Source organism: Convolutriloba macropyga, chromosome 10 (assembly GCF_964194025.1).
Source record: "Convolutriloba macropyga chromosome 10, txConMacr16.3, whole genome shotgun sequence".
Lineage (NCBI taxonomy): Eukaryota > Metazoa > Xenacoelomorpha > Acoela > Convolutidae > Convolutriloba > Convolutriloba macropyga.
Genome location: NC_134477.1, coordinates 17,493,046 through 17,510,393, shown reverse-complemented (window position 1 = coordinate 17,510,393; position 17,348 = coordinate 17,493,046). Strand labels below are relative to the sequence as shown.

The 17,348-nt window shown below is 32.8% G+C and overlaps 2 protein-coding genes across 2 annotated transcripts in view; one reads left to right on the top strand and one right to left on the bottom strand.

The window, feature by feature from the left end:
- Positions 1 to 17,348, bottom strand: part of LOC142347941 (proton-associated sugar transporter A-like) — a 129,891-nt gene that overhangs the window by 39,718 nt on the left and 72,825 nt on the right. The window lies entirely within an intron of this gene.
- The window catches only part of LOC142348330 (uncharacterized), a 35,699-nt gene continuing 18,921 nt past the window's right edge, over positions 571 to 17,348 (top strand). The window contains exons 1-5 of the mRNA XM_075399638.1: positions 571 to 792; positions 7,370 to 7,524; positions 8,541 to 8,672; positions 9,416 to 9,533; positions 14,680 to 14,894. Of these exons, the coding sequence (XP_075255753.1) occupies positions 638 to 792; positions 7,370 to 7,524; positions 8,541 to 8,672; positions 9,416 to 9,533; positions 14,680 to 14,894 (775 nt within the window). The 5' untranslated portion in view covers positions 571 to 637. The remainder of the gene's footprint in view (positions 793 to 7,369; positions 7,525 to 8,540; positions 8,673 to 9,415; positions 9,534 to 14,679; positions 14,895 to 17,348) is intronic.

Here is a 17,348-nt window from a genome sequence, read left to right as displayed (position 1 = left end):
CAAAAATTGCAAATTAATTTTTTCGCTTACATATATTTGCAAATCAATTTCTGAGTTAATAAATTTCTGCAAATTTGATGAAAAAATTTTTATGCATTATTAATCAATTATTTACACAGTCCACTTAAAAGAATATTGCAATTGATTTTTTTAGAACTAGGCGAGGATTTTTTATCGAACTTTTCAGGATCGTTTCATGTTTCGCCGCAATTAATCACGGCTGGCGCATGGGTTCTACTTCGGGGTTCGACTCCTTTGCTTTCATCCAGTCGGATTTATCGAACAATTAAGTTTGAGCAGCTTGCTTTTTATGTAACCCAAAAAATTACTCCCTGATTTATTTTTGAACTGGTAATTTTCTCTTTTACAACCTTACCAGTTAAAAACATAGCAAGCACTAAATCTAAACATTTTTGAATATTCATTGGCCATGGTGCAAAATATTTTAAGGTGCTTGTTTTGCGAAATATTTTGATTGGTTGACGCGAGCAGAAAAATTCCTAAAATTACCCTAAACGCCTTCTATATAAGACTTGATTCCCGTATTATGGCCCGTAAATTCAAATTAATTAAAATCTTGCAAAATAGAATAGAATACCTTTAATATTTGTGGCGTAATAAAGCAGCTTTGTTCACAATGCCGCAGTTGAACGTGATGGCTACAAAATATGCGGGACAGAAGTTCAACATGAGCATAAAAGAGTATGTGAAGTGGAGGGCAATGGATGGGGCATGCGAGGACATGATCTCAGACGAGACATTGGAAAACGCCGACAACTGGGTCGCCTACAGGTAGGAATATTTTTCAAAGACAATGTATCAAAGATGAGCTATTGCGAAACGCTTGAATATTACAAACTTCAAGACTTTTTTGCATAAATTTATTTATAGCTTCGGTCCATTACTTTCATAGAGAAGATTCTGAAAACAATTTTTCCGTCTTAAAAGTGAATTACAAAATAATTTCTCATCGTGCAATTTTTCTGGGGTAATTTAGCTGGAAGGTGCGCAGGTAAGCAAACCTTGAGGAAAATTGTGCAGAGACATTTTACCTGCACATGGCATTTCCTGCACACTGTGCAGGTAAATTTACCCATATATACCGAATGTTGATGAGACATTGAAAAATGCTGACAAATGGGTTGTAGAATACATAAAACAGGAAGAAATACTTTCCAAATTTTTTTTTGAAAGATAATGTGTTAAAAATGAGCTGCTGAGCTGCTGGAAGAGGCCTGAGATTTACGAAATTCTAGAGTAAAATCTCAGATAAGACAATTGAAAACACCGACAACTGAGTCGCATTCAGACTTTTTTTTGAAAATTAAAAAATTAAAATTAAATTTTTGAAAGTATAAGAGGTATAATCAGTATTAATCATGTATTAACTTGCACTCAGTAATAATTGTCTGACTCCTATTTAAATGATCTTCTAAAATGCTTTCAAGGACTTTTTGTACATTAGTTTATTAAAAATGAGACATGAAAAAACCCTCAGAAATATTTGGTTAATGTTGCAGATAAGGCATAAAAGATTAGAACAACAAAATAAATGTGACACTTTATACCAATTTACAACATGACGGGATTCGCTTGTGCACCAAAAAAAAGCCTACAATCATTTTGATTAATTTAAAAGAAACTGAAATAAAACTGGATGAAGTTTAGGTGGTAAAAATGTTTCATGAGTCAAAAATATTACATGAGTTCAAGGTAATCTAAATAGGATTGTATGTGGTTTCCCGGTAATCACAATGATTGAAACAAGAGTTCTCATGTACCATCTATTGATTGTAACAATAAAGGGTCTCACTGTAATTATGCGGATCGGTAATTTATTTTTTTAGAAGACACCACTAGAACGGGCATAGAGCAGGTGATCTTACAAAATCAGTTTTTTCATCAACATGAACCTCAAATAAAGCACAAGAGCCTTTTACAATTCTGAGATACTTGGGAACAGTTATAAAGTTTATGCAAGCAGACATTTTCAAATATGTGGTTATCAGAAAAGCTACGGAAAAATTTTTGAACTGAAATATTGACAATTTTTTAATGTTAGTTTGTAAAGGATCATTTTCTAGAAGACAATTGGAGGCTGTTTTAATCCCATTCTCTAGAGATTGTTTTAGTCCGATTGTCTAGAGAATTTCCGTGTGATAGGGACTTAACATTTGACGTTTTTACTACACATTTGAAGCCACTCCTAGGACAAGAAACTCTTTTGTCAAAAATATGTGTGATAAAAAGTTGAGAGCTACCCCTAATTTGCTGAAAAACTTATTTGAATATTTCCACAAAATAAAATTCAAACATACTGTATATTTTTTCGGAAAGTAAAAATTGCGGATATACTATCAAGATTTCTACAAAAAAATTGCCCCAAAAAGGAGTTTCTGAGCCAAAAAAATCTTGTTTAATTTGGTTTCTGTTGTCGCATCAAAAACAATTAAAGCATAACGTATTGTTGGTTCAACCTTATTTCGATAAAACTTGTGCCGCTGCTTTTTCCTCAAAATTGTTTGACTAATATAAACCAATCCGCGGAAACTGTTCAATGTTTTAATCACATGAATGATGTTATTGCTGATATCTTTTTTTGTCAATTAAACCACCAAGATATGTTAGGCTATTTTGCCATTTTAGAGGATATCCAAAAACAGAAATGCATTAGTTTTTCATAACATTTGCTCAATGAGGATAGTGAACTTCTTGGACGGTATTTTTTACAGTAATCCTTTGCTCCTTTTTCGAAGAGAGGGAAAACTTTTGCTGTTTTAAAAAAAAGATAAAAAATCCCTGCTTGCACACTTTTGTTGAAAGCGTTTGCCAGGAAGTCACTAACTACAACCCTAAAATAGCTAAGAGCAACGCCACTAATGCCATCATGACCATTCAAACTTTTTTTGCCCGCTGACTTTAGTATATCAAGCATTTATTTTTTTCCGTCGGAAAAACTGCAAAATTTTTATCATTGTAAGGAAAATTGGGCTTGTACGAACTATTTGAAGGAATATTTGATGATATTTTATAATCAATGGCAAAATTGGCAAAATTGTTGTTGAAATTTTGCAGAGCTATTTTTTTGCCAAAGTTTTGGTAGATGAGTTGAAATCTTTCACCAATTTGAGAAAATTCATTTTACTGCGACGAATCAGGAAACTTGATTCCTTGCTTTGCAAAATGCTTAAAGGTCTGAATTAGTTTTGCCTCTAACCAGTTTTTGATAAAGTTTATCTCTTATTTTGATTGCTTTGCGGATTTTACAATCATCCCAATCCAGCCTGCCAAATCTTCAGGACAAAAATTCGTCTAAAACAATCTTTATAGCTTCAACTAGGGCAACCATTTTTTCGTTAGGGTTCAAACGGCAGTCAATTTTAGAGATTATGATGTAGAGATTGTACAATGCACAGAGGTGCGTATCCGGATTTTTTAGACATTTTGAAGTCACGGTATTTAATATGTTTTGTTTTCTTTTCGCCACTTTTGTTCTGAAGATTTCTGCTTTAAAGACATAATGATCAGTTAAGGACGTTATAATAATACTAATTTCCACTTGATTTTCACAAAGAAAAATGCGCGACTTGATGAAGCATAAAATCTTGTTGGCTGATCGTTTTTACTGCGTAAATTATACGACTCAGCAATCTCAAGCAATTCTTTTCTGTTAATACAGTCAGTTTTCATGCTATCAATGTTGAAATCACCACACACGATGATCAATTTTTCAAACGTTTTAAGAAAAAACAAGTGATTTTCAAACTTTTCGAAAAATGATCTAACGCTCTTTGCCGGTTTCGATATATTAACGATATCGTGTATGGTTTCCCAGTTTTTCTGTAACTTTTCGAATAATGATTTCATCTATAGTGTTCGAACAATTGTCTCATAAGATTTGAAGAAATTTGAGCGTACGTAAAAAGCAGCTCCACCTCCAAATCTACCGAAGCGGTTTTTAACTATTATTTTTTCGGAATTTTTTGTGTTAAAAAATTAAGAGCGTCATTATCACTTAAGCATGTCTCCGTTAGAGCTATGACAGCAGCTGATTTATTAAAAGATGTAAGTGACCATGATTGCATCTTAAAGAGCGTTGGTTTTAGGCAAATATCGTTGACGTTTTGAAAAGGTAATAATATTATTGAAGCGCAAAAACATATGAACCAGTCACTTACTTTTTGCCCTTGTTCTTAGAAAAATTATCAACAATTGCGGTTTTTTGAGAGTTTAGGTGCGCTTGTCTTTATTCATGAGTTTCAGGAGCACTTCTGGGAGACATTTCCACATCCTTATTGTTTGATTATTTCCTTGTTGTTGTTGAATTAGCTGTTGGATCGTTTCTCAAATTGTAAAATGAAATTAACTGTCCATTATTCTGAATTTGTTTGGTTTTCTTTTGAATAGCGGTATCCCTGTACCTATCGAAGTCAGAAATAAACAAAAATTTTTTACTCACTGTCTTCTGTCTTGCTATTCTCTTCCACAAAAACTTTTACCTGACTGTTGTGAATTGTTGTAATTAAATTCAATTTTTCTGCTCTCTCTCTCTCTAATTTGAGCAACGTGTCTTGATAAGCGTTCTCGCAAAAAATGGGTTTAAAATTATGTGGATGAATTTTTTCCAGTTTTGCGAGAAAAGTTTTGTTATCATAAACAAGATTTTCATTATCAAAGTTAAGAAATTTAACATTTACGGGGGAATAAATTGCTTCGAGGCTTTTGGTAGCTGTTGTTGTTTATTGCTTGACTTTATTCAATTTAGTTTTAAAGAATTTGTCAAGAAACATCAGTACGTATCAGTTAGGGACCATTGGTTATTGTACAGGGGAAGACTGTCAATGATAACACAATATTTTGAAGGGTATCGTTCTTGTGCTAATATTCGTTCCTTTAATTGAACATTTACTTTTGTCATTTACTTTTTTTCTTTTAATTTTATCCATCAGTAACGTTAAGCAATCTTTGATTGCATTGTAAGTAAATTTCGAAAGCAAAAGTTCAATTTTTTCAATGTTAGGCATGGTCATAAACATAATAATAGTCTAGTTCAGCGTTCAGTGTTTCGATGTTTATTCAGTTCTCATGCAACTGGTTCGCAGCTGTTCACTTTTCTGTCATTCGATTTTGTCCAGTTTTTTCTCCAGCAACAACTTTTGCGCCGCCCCAAGCAATCTTGCTATTTTCTAAGAGTTTTGATTTGTTCATTTTAAAATCAGTACTTTAAAACATTTTTTGTGAAAACACTTAAAAAATAGCGTAAGAATGGTCTATCCGGTATTGCAACGACTTCACGGGGAGGGGGTTGCAGCCACGGAAAGGCTGAAAGGAGCGCAGCCCATCCGGACACCATCGATAATTAAGGGGCGATGACTAATTCAATTCAACATTTGACACATTTTTTATTCTATTAGAACACCCAGGCTAATCAATTTAACCAATCAGATTATTTGACCGATCAATATAAAGCATTCGGCTTCGACTCTCATATCTTCGTTTCGGTTCTTGCCTTCATTGGGTTCTAATGATGAGCTCCATTTGTTTAGTTTTCTTTTTGTTGCCACAAAAAAGTCAGTAACAGACCGAAACACAGCAATTCATTACTAATTTTGCTGAAATGCCTTAATTTATTTATGATCGCGAAGAAAATAAACTCCTGATAAAATTTGGTTACTGATCGTAAGAGCGAACAGAAAAAAACAATAAATTTAGAACCTCTATATTGTTTGGGAAAAATTTCAAAGTTCACGGACACTATTTTCAAATTCTGCAGCATAATAACTCTATATGTTGATGCCCGTTTCTCTGCAATATGAAAACAATATTTGTTGACGGAAGTAATTGGAGATCTAGGACAGTATAAGCGCAACAAATTTGTGTTGAAAATTATTTGAAAAGTGCAGTCTATTTTATTGATAATGAAATTGTCCGGTTAACAACTTTTTTGAAAATATTCTTTAATCTGTCATTGCAAATGCACTATGTCTACTTAGTCCGGACAACCGAACAACCTGAAATTTATGTAATATATCGCTAAAGAGTTCAACAACACTTAGACCTTAGTTATGTCAGTATGTAACGAACATCAGAGAACTATTCTGTTAGCATGCTTCTAATAAAACTTGTTTTCGTATTTTTAGGAAAAACCATCGTGATTTTTGTTATGTATACAACTTCTAGTAAAAAATAATTTTCTACCAATAGTGATGAGCAAATTTTCGTGATGAAAAAGTTCGGAATTGTTGTTTTTCTTGTGCAATCACTTCGTTTATTAAATTCCAACAAAGTAAACATCACCACCATGAAAGCATAGCAACCATAAAACACCTTATGTGGATTTCATGGAAACTGACTAAAAATAAAAACATAATACAAAATTTTGAGTTTGGCTGATAAACAATCAAACGGGCCACTTGCAATTTCGAAACTTTATTTCTGTGCTTGAAATGTCAAAATTCTTTACTTTACATTTTTGGTGTCTTACTCACCATAGAATGTTTTTGGACTTTTTCATGGTTACAATTTTTTGATTAAAAAAACTGGTCTTAAAAATGTCAAATTTTTTTGGTTAAAATTCAAATCCGTTCCAAAAGCCAATTCTCGATTCAAAAAATGCCCAAAACGTATAAGTTTCAATTTTATGGTATCTTACTTAACATAAGACTTAACATGTTTTTTCTCAAATTAGAGACAAAGGCTAGTTTTGGGTTTATAAAACGTCAAAAAGTATAAAGTTAACTTATATGGTAGCTTAGTTAACATAAGACGCCATAAAAATTAATACGCCAAAATACGCCATAAGACGCCAATTAATAGAGCGTTTAATGGTTACAAATTTTCCATAAAATCTAACTTTTCCATAAAAACTTGTTTTAAAGTAGACTTTTTGACAGAAAATCCGTTGATTTTTTGTTGCAAATTAGAAATAATTAACATTTATAACCTAATTTTTCTTCATTTTACAAATCACTTTAAGGACAGCATATCTAAAAACACCAGAGCATACTTTCGTCTATGAAAAATTTTAAAGCGGAATAAATTAGACTTAAATATTACAGAAACACAAAAATTACGATTGCGTTATTCGCGTGATAAATTACAACCGTTTATATTTATTTTTTTCCCACAGGACCGCTCAAATGAACCACTTTTACAACGAACTTTAGCACAACGAACTCCTAGCAACGAGAAAATTTTAAATGTCAGACAAACCTTTGCTTTCCTTATCGAATCTTTGGACTTAGATAGATATTTGGGTGTCCCGCTTTTTCACCCCTATTTATTTAACCCCCTATCATTTAACCCCATTTTATATCACGCCATGTCAGACAGCCATATTTCCCAATTGTTCATATCAATGTAATTTCAGCCTGGATCTGAATTTGTGGTGTCAGATGACAGTGGCTCCTGTGATTGTGATTCTCAACTTATACATCTTCATGCGTATCATTGTGGGAAATGAGAACCTCAGGAACACCTTTGGAGCTGTTGGGTTCCAAGCAGCCGTAGATGTCGTCTTCACTGGTAAACAACCCTTCATGATACTTTATACATGATGTACGTGTCTTTCTTCTCCTCTAAGCTAAATCACTTTCTACATGAGAAACAGAAATCGACTCTGTTCATCTGCTTTGAAAAGCACAGAGAATTATAAAATATTTATTTTGTAATGACAAATTAGAACAGAAGGTTGAGATGGATTAATTTTGATTTTCAGTCTCAATCAATCAGCGACAGCTTAATTTATGATGCAGTCCTGTATAAGGTGCGTACTATGCACATAACGAGATGTCATCCGTTTAATATTGCCATCGTACGAGGAAAATAGTCTCAATTATTGATTAACCAATGAACGAAAGCTTAACATCCCGACATTCTTAATATTTCCGGCTAATTTCTGCTCATCGTTCCAATTTCTCGCTGGATCTGATTTCGAGGTTCTACTTCATGTTTACGACCTCATATTTCTTGCCTTGTCGTGTTGTTCCTGATTATCTCGCCATAGCTTGCTTTATAAAACTTTATTCAAAGATGCTTCTATTTTGTGAACACCCTGATATTTTCTTGACAAAATGATCTTGGAAATATTTACCTTGTTTTAATAACAATGTTTTTATCAAGATGAAAGAAGTTTTGATTTGTTGGAAAATGAAACTAGATTTGAAGACAGAACAATAAGGAAGCGAGACGTGACCACCGAGAGGTAAAGTCTGCGATTCAAAAGTGAATGATTGAGAGACCATCTCCGTACACCGTGAAACTGTCTGTGTGAAGATGCAAGCTCTCATTTAACCATGGCTTCATAGAATGTCCTTAGCCTGATCAATCTTTAATGCAATGATGCGATGGCACCACTTGAAAGTTTCAGATGTAAAAAGGTGGACCTAGTTATCAGAAAAGAGCAATGTTTTGCATGAAAAGAGCAGTCTGAAATGCGGACAATAATATGATAAAGGGCTTTGAGAACAAGCCAGAGCGTCCTAAGCCTGTTCCGACGCAATTAAGCAGAAACCATAATTTTGATTTATAATAATTTTTAGGCACTGCTCTCATTATCCACGACATGCTGTACATTGTGTATGATGGGAAGCCACTAGCTGAAGGAGGAATTATCAAAATTATCTATACTTTCACAACAGCATCCTACAATATCAATGCATTCAATACTTCAGGTACTCAATCATTTCACATCTTCCTCAAGCCCAATCAAAGCTATACTGCTGACTTTTTAAAAAAAATTACAAAAAATCTTGTAACTTTACCAAATTTTTCATGTGAAAAACATGAGAGCTCATGATTTACATGAGAGCTCATCCCGATAAAAAAGACATTTTTCACAACTCGTAAAAATTTTCACGATTTTCTCAGGCTTAACCTCAATTTCTTTTCGTATAAAAATCACACAATAAATTGTGTGAAATTTACACAATTTTTTTTTGTAATTCAGTGCATTTATCATGTTAAAAATGACCCGATTTTCCTGTGAACTCGCGATAAATCAATCATTTTCATATGAAAAATTGTGTGATTTTTATACGATTTAATAAACAAATATCTACAGAGCGTTCGGTATGTAAGCTTACTCCACATTTTCAATGTATTACTACATAAAAAAGGAAAACCAACGTTAAAAACGAGCATTTTTTGGAAAGTTTGGTACCGGGAGACGCTTGAAATGTTTTTACTTGAAATTCACAGTTTTGTTGCAAATCAAACGAAGCAGTTTGAATGAATTAAATATTTTCCCGGTCAAAGTATCGGTTGTTGTTTGAGCAAAAATTTTGGAGGGAAACGAGCACTTTCTTTGAAAAAAAAATTAAAAATCGGAAATTATGAGAACAGCGTTGTGATAGGGTTGGTATGGTCCGGGAAAAGGCTGGTGTAATTTTTAGAAAAAAAATTGGAGCTGTTTCAGCAATTCTGATCCATCTAGCACTGGACCGATTCTTGACCATTAGATTTGCGCATATAGCTGACGTCACGCAGAAGAAAGTGAAAAATGCCTCATTCATCATAATAGCCATATTCACAGGGTAAGTGAGAATAAAATGAGCAACCTTCAACTTTTTCTTGACTGTCTTAGATTCTTACATGCCTCATATAACTAAACTTCAGTATATTTAAACATACCAAGTCGTCCTCATCGTCGTCTTTTTAGGCCAGAATTTCTCAACCTCATGTAATGATTGATTGGAAGTATAAGCAATTTTGCATGAATTGAGATTCAATATTCCAATGAAATTCATCTTTTAATGACACTTCTCAATAATCTTTAGGGCGTTTGCTATTTTGTTTGTATCTCTTTGCAGAAAAACCCACAGAATTGTATTCAGTTCAAAGGGAGCCAATTTTAGAGCCAAGGGGGTTCAAAGTCTTCTAGTTATGAACCAATAGTTATTAACCAATACAGAACGTTTTCAAGTCAAATGCAGTGAGTCTCATACGTTTGAAACCAAAGAACAATCGAACAAATAAAACAACAAATTTTTTTATCTACTCTGACCGTATTACCCAGTCTTTTCTATAACAAACCACTTGCAAATTATGTGCAGTTATATAGGAGGCTACTATGTAAGAAAATAACATGTGTCCGCTAAGCTGAGGGGCGAGGGCGAAGCAGAATAGATTGATGAATCTAATGTTTAAAACCAAAGATATTCTAGAAACTGAGCATTCTAAATTTTTTGTAAATTCAAAAAACAAAACTTCCATTAAAAGGTGAAACCCAAAAATTCACACTTATAGAACAAAACATGTCAAAAGCTTCTGATCGTGTTAACCGATGATACTGAATGCAGCAAACATACCGAAGAAGAAAGAACCACAAAACATCCACTGAATAAAATGGAGCATAAACTGAATAAAGTTTTGAACTCTAAACTGTATTTTGAGCTCTTGTTTGAACTCTTTGTGTATTTTTTTCACAATAGTTGCAGTTTCTTTTCGAATATTAATGCTGTACTAATATTCACAAAGAAGCTGCAACTGATCACCATAATGATGTATCTTTGAGCATTGAATCCAGCTCTGAAATCAAACAGATACGCACAATTTCCATTCTCAACAGAAGCTTTGATCGATGAAAAACAGGAAATCCTTGTTCAACCAGCGATGTATAAAAACAAATATACGTAAAAAAGGTCAAATAAAATTAGCAGCCCGAACTTGAGTCTCAGAGCTTTTCATCAGCGCTGAACCTGCACATTTCAAGAGTAAAAACTAAATTCATTTCTAAAACATTGCATCTCCAGAATATTTTATGTGCAGTTTTTCTTGATTATGATTATATTGAAGTCATAGAGTTCGCCCAGGCTAAACTCATCCTGTATAGTCTGAACATTACTCATACCCCAAAATTAAAGCTAAGCGGAATAATGTCATACTTTTGTAGCCTATGACTGGTAATAACTATACTAGAATACACAGTCTTTTTTACTTAAGATAGTTTGTAGACAATTACCACAAAGCCCACTTAGCTTAGTTTAGTAGTTATGACTTGCTACGCAAATTAAATGTTACAAGTACCCACGTGGAAGTTCGAATGTCATATAAACCCAACCTTGTTCGCGGGATTTAAGCTGAACATACTTTTTTCATGCAGTAGATTTTACTAAAAGAGAAGACTATCCAGTGTAATTTGCGACATGAACAGAGTACTGGCCATCCTAAAAAAAACAGAATGACTCTAGACTGATTCAGGGCTGATTTGCTCTGCCATCAACCTCCAGGAGCCAAAAAAAAACGATTAAGAATACCATTAAAAGCTTGCAAAAATGAATCCTGTTTTATATAGGGTGATCACCCAACAGTTAGCTGGTATCAACTCTAAAAAAACCCTTTAGCGGAGTTTGCTTAATTTATAGAAAAAAATGCAAATAAAGGCAAAAGTCTGAAAAGCAAAAGCAAATGGGTAGTTTCTTAGATGCCAAACTAGAAAAACGATAAACCAATATCAATTCATTGCAAATTTTGATGCAGATCGGGGATCAACTACGAAGAGAAATTAAAAATAATGAACTTATACTACTTAAACTTCGCAAAGAATGATAATTGAAGGCCGCGGTAACAATGTGCTCAATCACCTCAAAGCTGCTCCGGATTTGATTGATTTGAAAAACAATATGATTCTTATGATTTCAAAAGGTTTCTTCGAAGATAACTAATGTTCGTGAAGTTTTCTCATGAACAAATGCTGTGGACTATTGACATCAAAGCAAAACAATTTGATGAAGCATCCTTTCAGATCATGCTGTTTTGGTAAACTTTCATGTCAAATCTTTTAAAAAATGCAATGATCGAAGGAGTTAAACATTAAAAACACGATGAACATAATAGGTGCTGATGGATATAACGTTCTTCTTTATGGGGATGTACACTTAACGTAGGTTGAGCTCAGTTCTGATCAGCCTCATGATTCACATGATAGCAGATGTCCAAGTTGTCTATTTCGAAACACAAGCTTAGCAAAAAAAAATCATTTTCAAGTCACAATGGAAACAAGTTTGACAACAAAATTTGCTTATAATTCCACAATTAACAAATGTTTTAAGTTAGCGAATCCTTGAACTAAAGCAACACTTTATCAATATCGAAGGAACAATTTTCAGATGATGAAAATTATTATAACTAGAGATTATAACTGAAATTTTTAACTAGCTCTACAAAACATGAATTGGACACTGTAATCACTCCATATGGATGAATTGTCAGAAATCATAGCATTTTAACGTTCAGCAGACAAAAAAAACTCTGCCGAGAATTTTTTTTCCGGTTGATTTTATGTTCACTGCTAGTTTTGGTTTATAGCACTAGAAGAATTAAGTACTTTGCCTCATAAAGTGATCTAAATTTTCTGTTCAAATCAGAATATTGTCTTTTGCCTAAAATGTTCAATGCTGTAAAAAAGGATTTTCTCTTTGTGTTCATACATCCCTTAAACTAAAAAATGGTATAGTATATATATATATATATATATATATATATATATATATATACATATATATATATATATATATATATATATATATATATATATACCAAACTCAAAATGTGCATTTGGATAATGATAAGCAAAGTCCAAAACACAAAAAGTTAGGTCTGGGAACTTTTTTAGAATAAGTATTGAATTATTTTTTAATATATCAAAGTTCCTGCAAGAAAACCTAAAACAATTTTAAATGTATTCATTAACAATTTTCATGAAATCTATGGAAATTTTATAGAAAGCGTTTTTTTGTACTCATCTTAATTTACTTGCAAGTTTTAAAATTTGGTTGAAAGAATGTCTGATGGGTTCCAATCGGTTGATAGAAATCCTCCAAAGCTGGGTCTTTGTCTTTTTACAGATGCAAGCACTCGCAATTTAACTCCATTGATTTCTATCATCCGAAATGTTCTTTCATCAATCTATATTTTTTTTTGATACAGAAATGCACAAGGTTTACAAGAGAGTGACCCTAAAAAGTAACAATTTGTTTACCGGTATCAAGTAATCCGTGGATTTCAAAAGATTTTGAAATCAGTTTAGAAGAGCAAATTGACTCATTACTTTAACAGCAAAAACATCAATAGTTCAATCATTGATTCGTAAGTGCGTTGTACTGAAAAAATCGGATTCCCAATCTATTCGGTGCATTTCTTTTCGATGGAATTTGAATCAAATGTTTACAAGGTTTTAAAATCAAAGCTAGACGATTGAGGTTCTGGAGAGAGCTTAAATTTTCAAGTGCCATTTTTTTCAAGCCTCCAACATTCAGTTGTCCTCGTGTGTTTCATCAAAACTATAAAAACAGAGAAGTATACTACATTGAATTGTCCTGTTATCACTTTTTTAAAAAACATACAACTTGTAGACCAAGATCCAAGTTAACTAAGAATTAATTGTTTCTCTAAACGATAAGACTGCTTTACTTTTGGAAAATGAAGAAAGAAACATAATAGCTTCTTAAAACATATGACTAATCAGTGTATGACAATTACAGGCAAGAGATTACAGAAAAATACGAACAATTTGATATATTTTTTATTGTTGAAGAACATCTTGCTGTAAACGTTCATAAAAATTAGTATGCTACAATTTACAAATGAGGGAGAAAATCATCCGAGGATCAAGGTCTTCAAAATTCTCAAGAGTTGACTCAAGAAATAAAATTGTATATTGAGCACTTTTTGCTTCACAATTTCACTACCTCTAAATGTTTAATACGTTGAAATACCATTGCTCACGTCATGTGATTAATCGTATTTAAAAATTCCTATTTGGATAGGATAACTGTTTAATTGGCTCTTAAGGTCAAAATTTTTTGAGGTATTTTTGAATGAGCTCAATTTTACTATACATTCCATTAGTTTGTTTCTTTACCCAATAAGTCTACTTTACTTTTGGAAAATGAAGAAAAAAACACCGTAGGTTTTTCAACGCAAAGTAAGGCCTGAATCATTTGAACTTTTTATTCATTAAATTGAACAAAATTTCTAGTCTAGCACAAAATTTCTTTTTCTACAGTTGAACATTAATTTACTCGCTTAGCAACAAAGACTGCAATACGCGGCCAATCAAACTAAAAAAGACACGACAAAAAATTTCCTTGTCATCTAAAAGTTTATCTGCCATTTTTTTCAGTCAAACCATTGTTTGTAGAAAGTAAATTCTTCATGATGAAGTGACTTTAACTTGAAAAGTTATAATAATTTTTGCAAGTTGAATTGGCGACAAAAACATTTGTTTTTCTTTTTTCTAATTTAATGTTTATGTTTTTAAAATGAGCAATTTTTTTTAAGATTTACATTGTCCAGTTTTTATTGATCATGGACGACCCACCAAAAACCTTGGCTCGACTTTCAAAAAGAAAACATCGTGACCCCACCCATAAGAAGACTTTTGCTAGGCTGCAACCAAGTGCCAGACTGGGTATTTTGGGTCAATAATGACCTCCCCTGGAATTCTTGTCTACGTCGGGGTCTCACCCTGTGTAATAGTTTATTATTTGATTTTAGCTCGGAATTCGTTGTTTTTTCAAATTTCGAAAATGAACATGCCAAAGACTTCTTACGTTTTTGTTTTTTTTTTCGGTTAATTGGGCAAAACAACTAATAGAAAATCTCGCTATTAGATCTCTTCATTAGGTCAAAAAATCGGGCGAGATTGATTTTATCTATTTTGTATTTTTATTTGAACAGGTACTGTTTGTGGATCACAGTTGTACATTCAACCTATCTTCAGTACGGTTTCGCAGAGAGTGGGGAGACTCTGAAGGAACTGTACGACATCTTCTGGTACCAAATACCCTCCATGTACATAATGACATTCCTCTACAGTCTAGTTGTCATAACAACATCCATTCTATACTCACTCGTCGCATATCTACTATACAAACAGACTAAGACTAGTGGAGGTAACGCATGTTTCTCAATTGACTATAGAAGGCAATGAGAGAGCAACCTATTGAATAGTTAGGTATAAGATCAGCTCGACAGAGCGTGATAAGAAGCTCTTTCTGTTGAATGTAATTGGCTAAGGAAATAAGGCCTGAGGAACAAGAAAGAACTAGAGACTAAGTTGTAACTAATGCCAACATTTATCGCTTTTTCCAATCTAAAAAAGTAAATTCAAAAACTGATAAACATAACAAAAATCATTTGCATTTTAAGAATCATTTAAAAACAAACATATGAATAGTTTGGCCCTTAAAATATTATCCGAATTAAGATCTAAAACCTTGTACTTAATTCTCTATTGGTACACGTTGAAGTAATTTGATCATTTTGCTATTTAAATTCTCCTCAAGATTAATTTCTGTATTTCTTATTAGGTTTATGTTGGTAACTTGTTCCATTATCTCGATAAATTTCTGGTTACTGATCTGTCACTTCACTTGGAGTGACACATATTTTTCGGAAGAAAAAGGCTTTAAGAATTTTTTACATCTCACGTTTTTCCGATACTTTGAACGATGTTTTCGCAGATGGCTGACTGCTTCCTTTCTAAAGCGTTATTCAATCAAAGATATTTGAAAATAGAACCTTTTTTAATGAAAATTCAGGGGGTAACAATTTCGCTCTATCAATTTTTTTTCCCGAAATGGCAAGCGATAATGCCCCCATTAAGAAGTCTTTTTATTCTTAGAAGCTGTCAAAGATTGAAGACAAACTTCAGTGAAACTGAAATGTGAGAAGACAAAGGATCTAAAAAGTAAAATTCATGCATTAAAGTGGAATCGGATGCCTTAATAAGAGATAACGACAACTGATCTTTGCTTCTTGTGATGTTTCTATTATAGAGAAATTCTTCACAACTCTGTGCCCCTCGTGAAAAAGAATGTGTTCGGTTTACCTTTATTCAATGATAAAATATTCTGTATCATTTCATAATTGGTTTTTTCAAAAGCATTGAAGAAGATTTCATTAAAAAGATATGCTTCCGTTTGGAGTAAGTCATAAAACATGTGGACCTCTGACCTATTAGATAGAAAAGATTCTAGTAAAGTTTTGGATTCTATACTTAAACTATACTTTGCAGTTTTTTGCAAAATTTTTTGGAATAAATTGGGTCGAACGCTTTTGCTAGATCTTAATTATACTTATAACGAATTCATTTTGTTCTACAGGTTTTTTATTGATTTTTTTTACGAAATGAGAGTGTCTTTTTGGCAATTTGCTTTTCAGAATTCCAAAAAGATTTTTGTTGATTACCTTATGTTTTTCTACATGTTTTAGCATTTGTTGGAGTAGCAACTTCTTCAAATTTTTTCAGCAATAGTTAGTGTCACTTAAAATAGACTGTACTTGATTGGTTCAGGTGGCTCACCTTTGTTGTCAAGTATATTCACATTTGCTTTTTAGGGACATCTGCAAAAATTGTTGTTCGCAATACTATTGCTAATTATAAACTGTAAATGCGTTTTAATAAATATTTTACTAGATTTGAAAGACAATGATGGAAGGAATCCAGGGCCCAATGTTTTAATCTGTGATGGTTTGTTTATTATATGATACAGTTGTTCTCTCTTTACAAACTAAATGAAATATTTGTTTTTTTTAAACAAAATGCGCCAACTCAACTTTTTTTTGTCTTACCTTCGTATTTAATTAAACTTAAAAAACAGTCTTAAAACGTATTTAACGTGATACAACTTGTTTTTTGTCTTCTTAAACTTTATTATTTTTCCGAATTCGAAAAAATGGTTGGATTTTTAGCACCCTAGGCGAGCAACTAAAATATGCTGGTTTGAATCATGTAGTTGACCATTTTGACATTTTTAATTGAGCCTTCTTGGAACCTCACTGCATGAACTTTTCAGACCATGAGAAACAATCAAAGTCCAGTTTTTTGATCAAATTTTTCAGTCTTTAATCAGATCATGTATTCTTTTTTCCTTCTCAACTATCAATCGGACTTTTTATCCACATTTTAAAGTTGTGCTTTGTAACCAAATTTTAAAGTATCACCCAATGCTGGGAGCAATGATTTACAGCAACTGTAAGAAAGTGAAGGAAGTTTTTCCAGAAATAAACTGAGCTCAGAAACTGTTTGTGTATAAGTAAATCGCGTAAGCCATTGTTGTTTTGAACAAATTCCGCTAAGAAGTCGGAAAAAGACGCCGCATCCTGGTAGATAACAGTTTTTAATAAAGATATCAGTGCCCCCCCCCCCCCCCCCGTTCAGAACAATAACAACAGAACGCTCGGGATTGAGAACTCTAATTTGATCTTAGTAACGCTCTATTTATCCAGCTTGGGGAATAATAGAGTACGAAAGTTTGAATTTGGTGCAGATATACACTGAAAGAAGCACACCTGGAAGAATTTATCAGCTAGTAGGTATGAATTCATCCAATTCTAAATTCTCT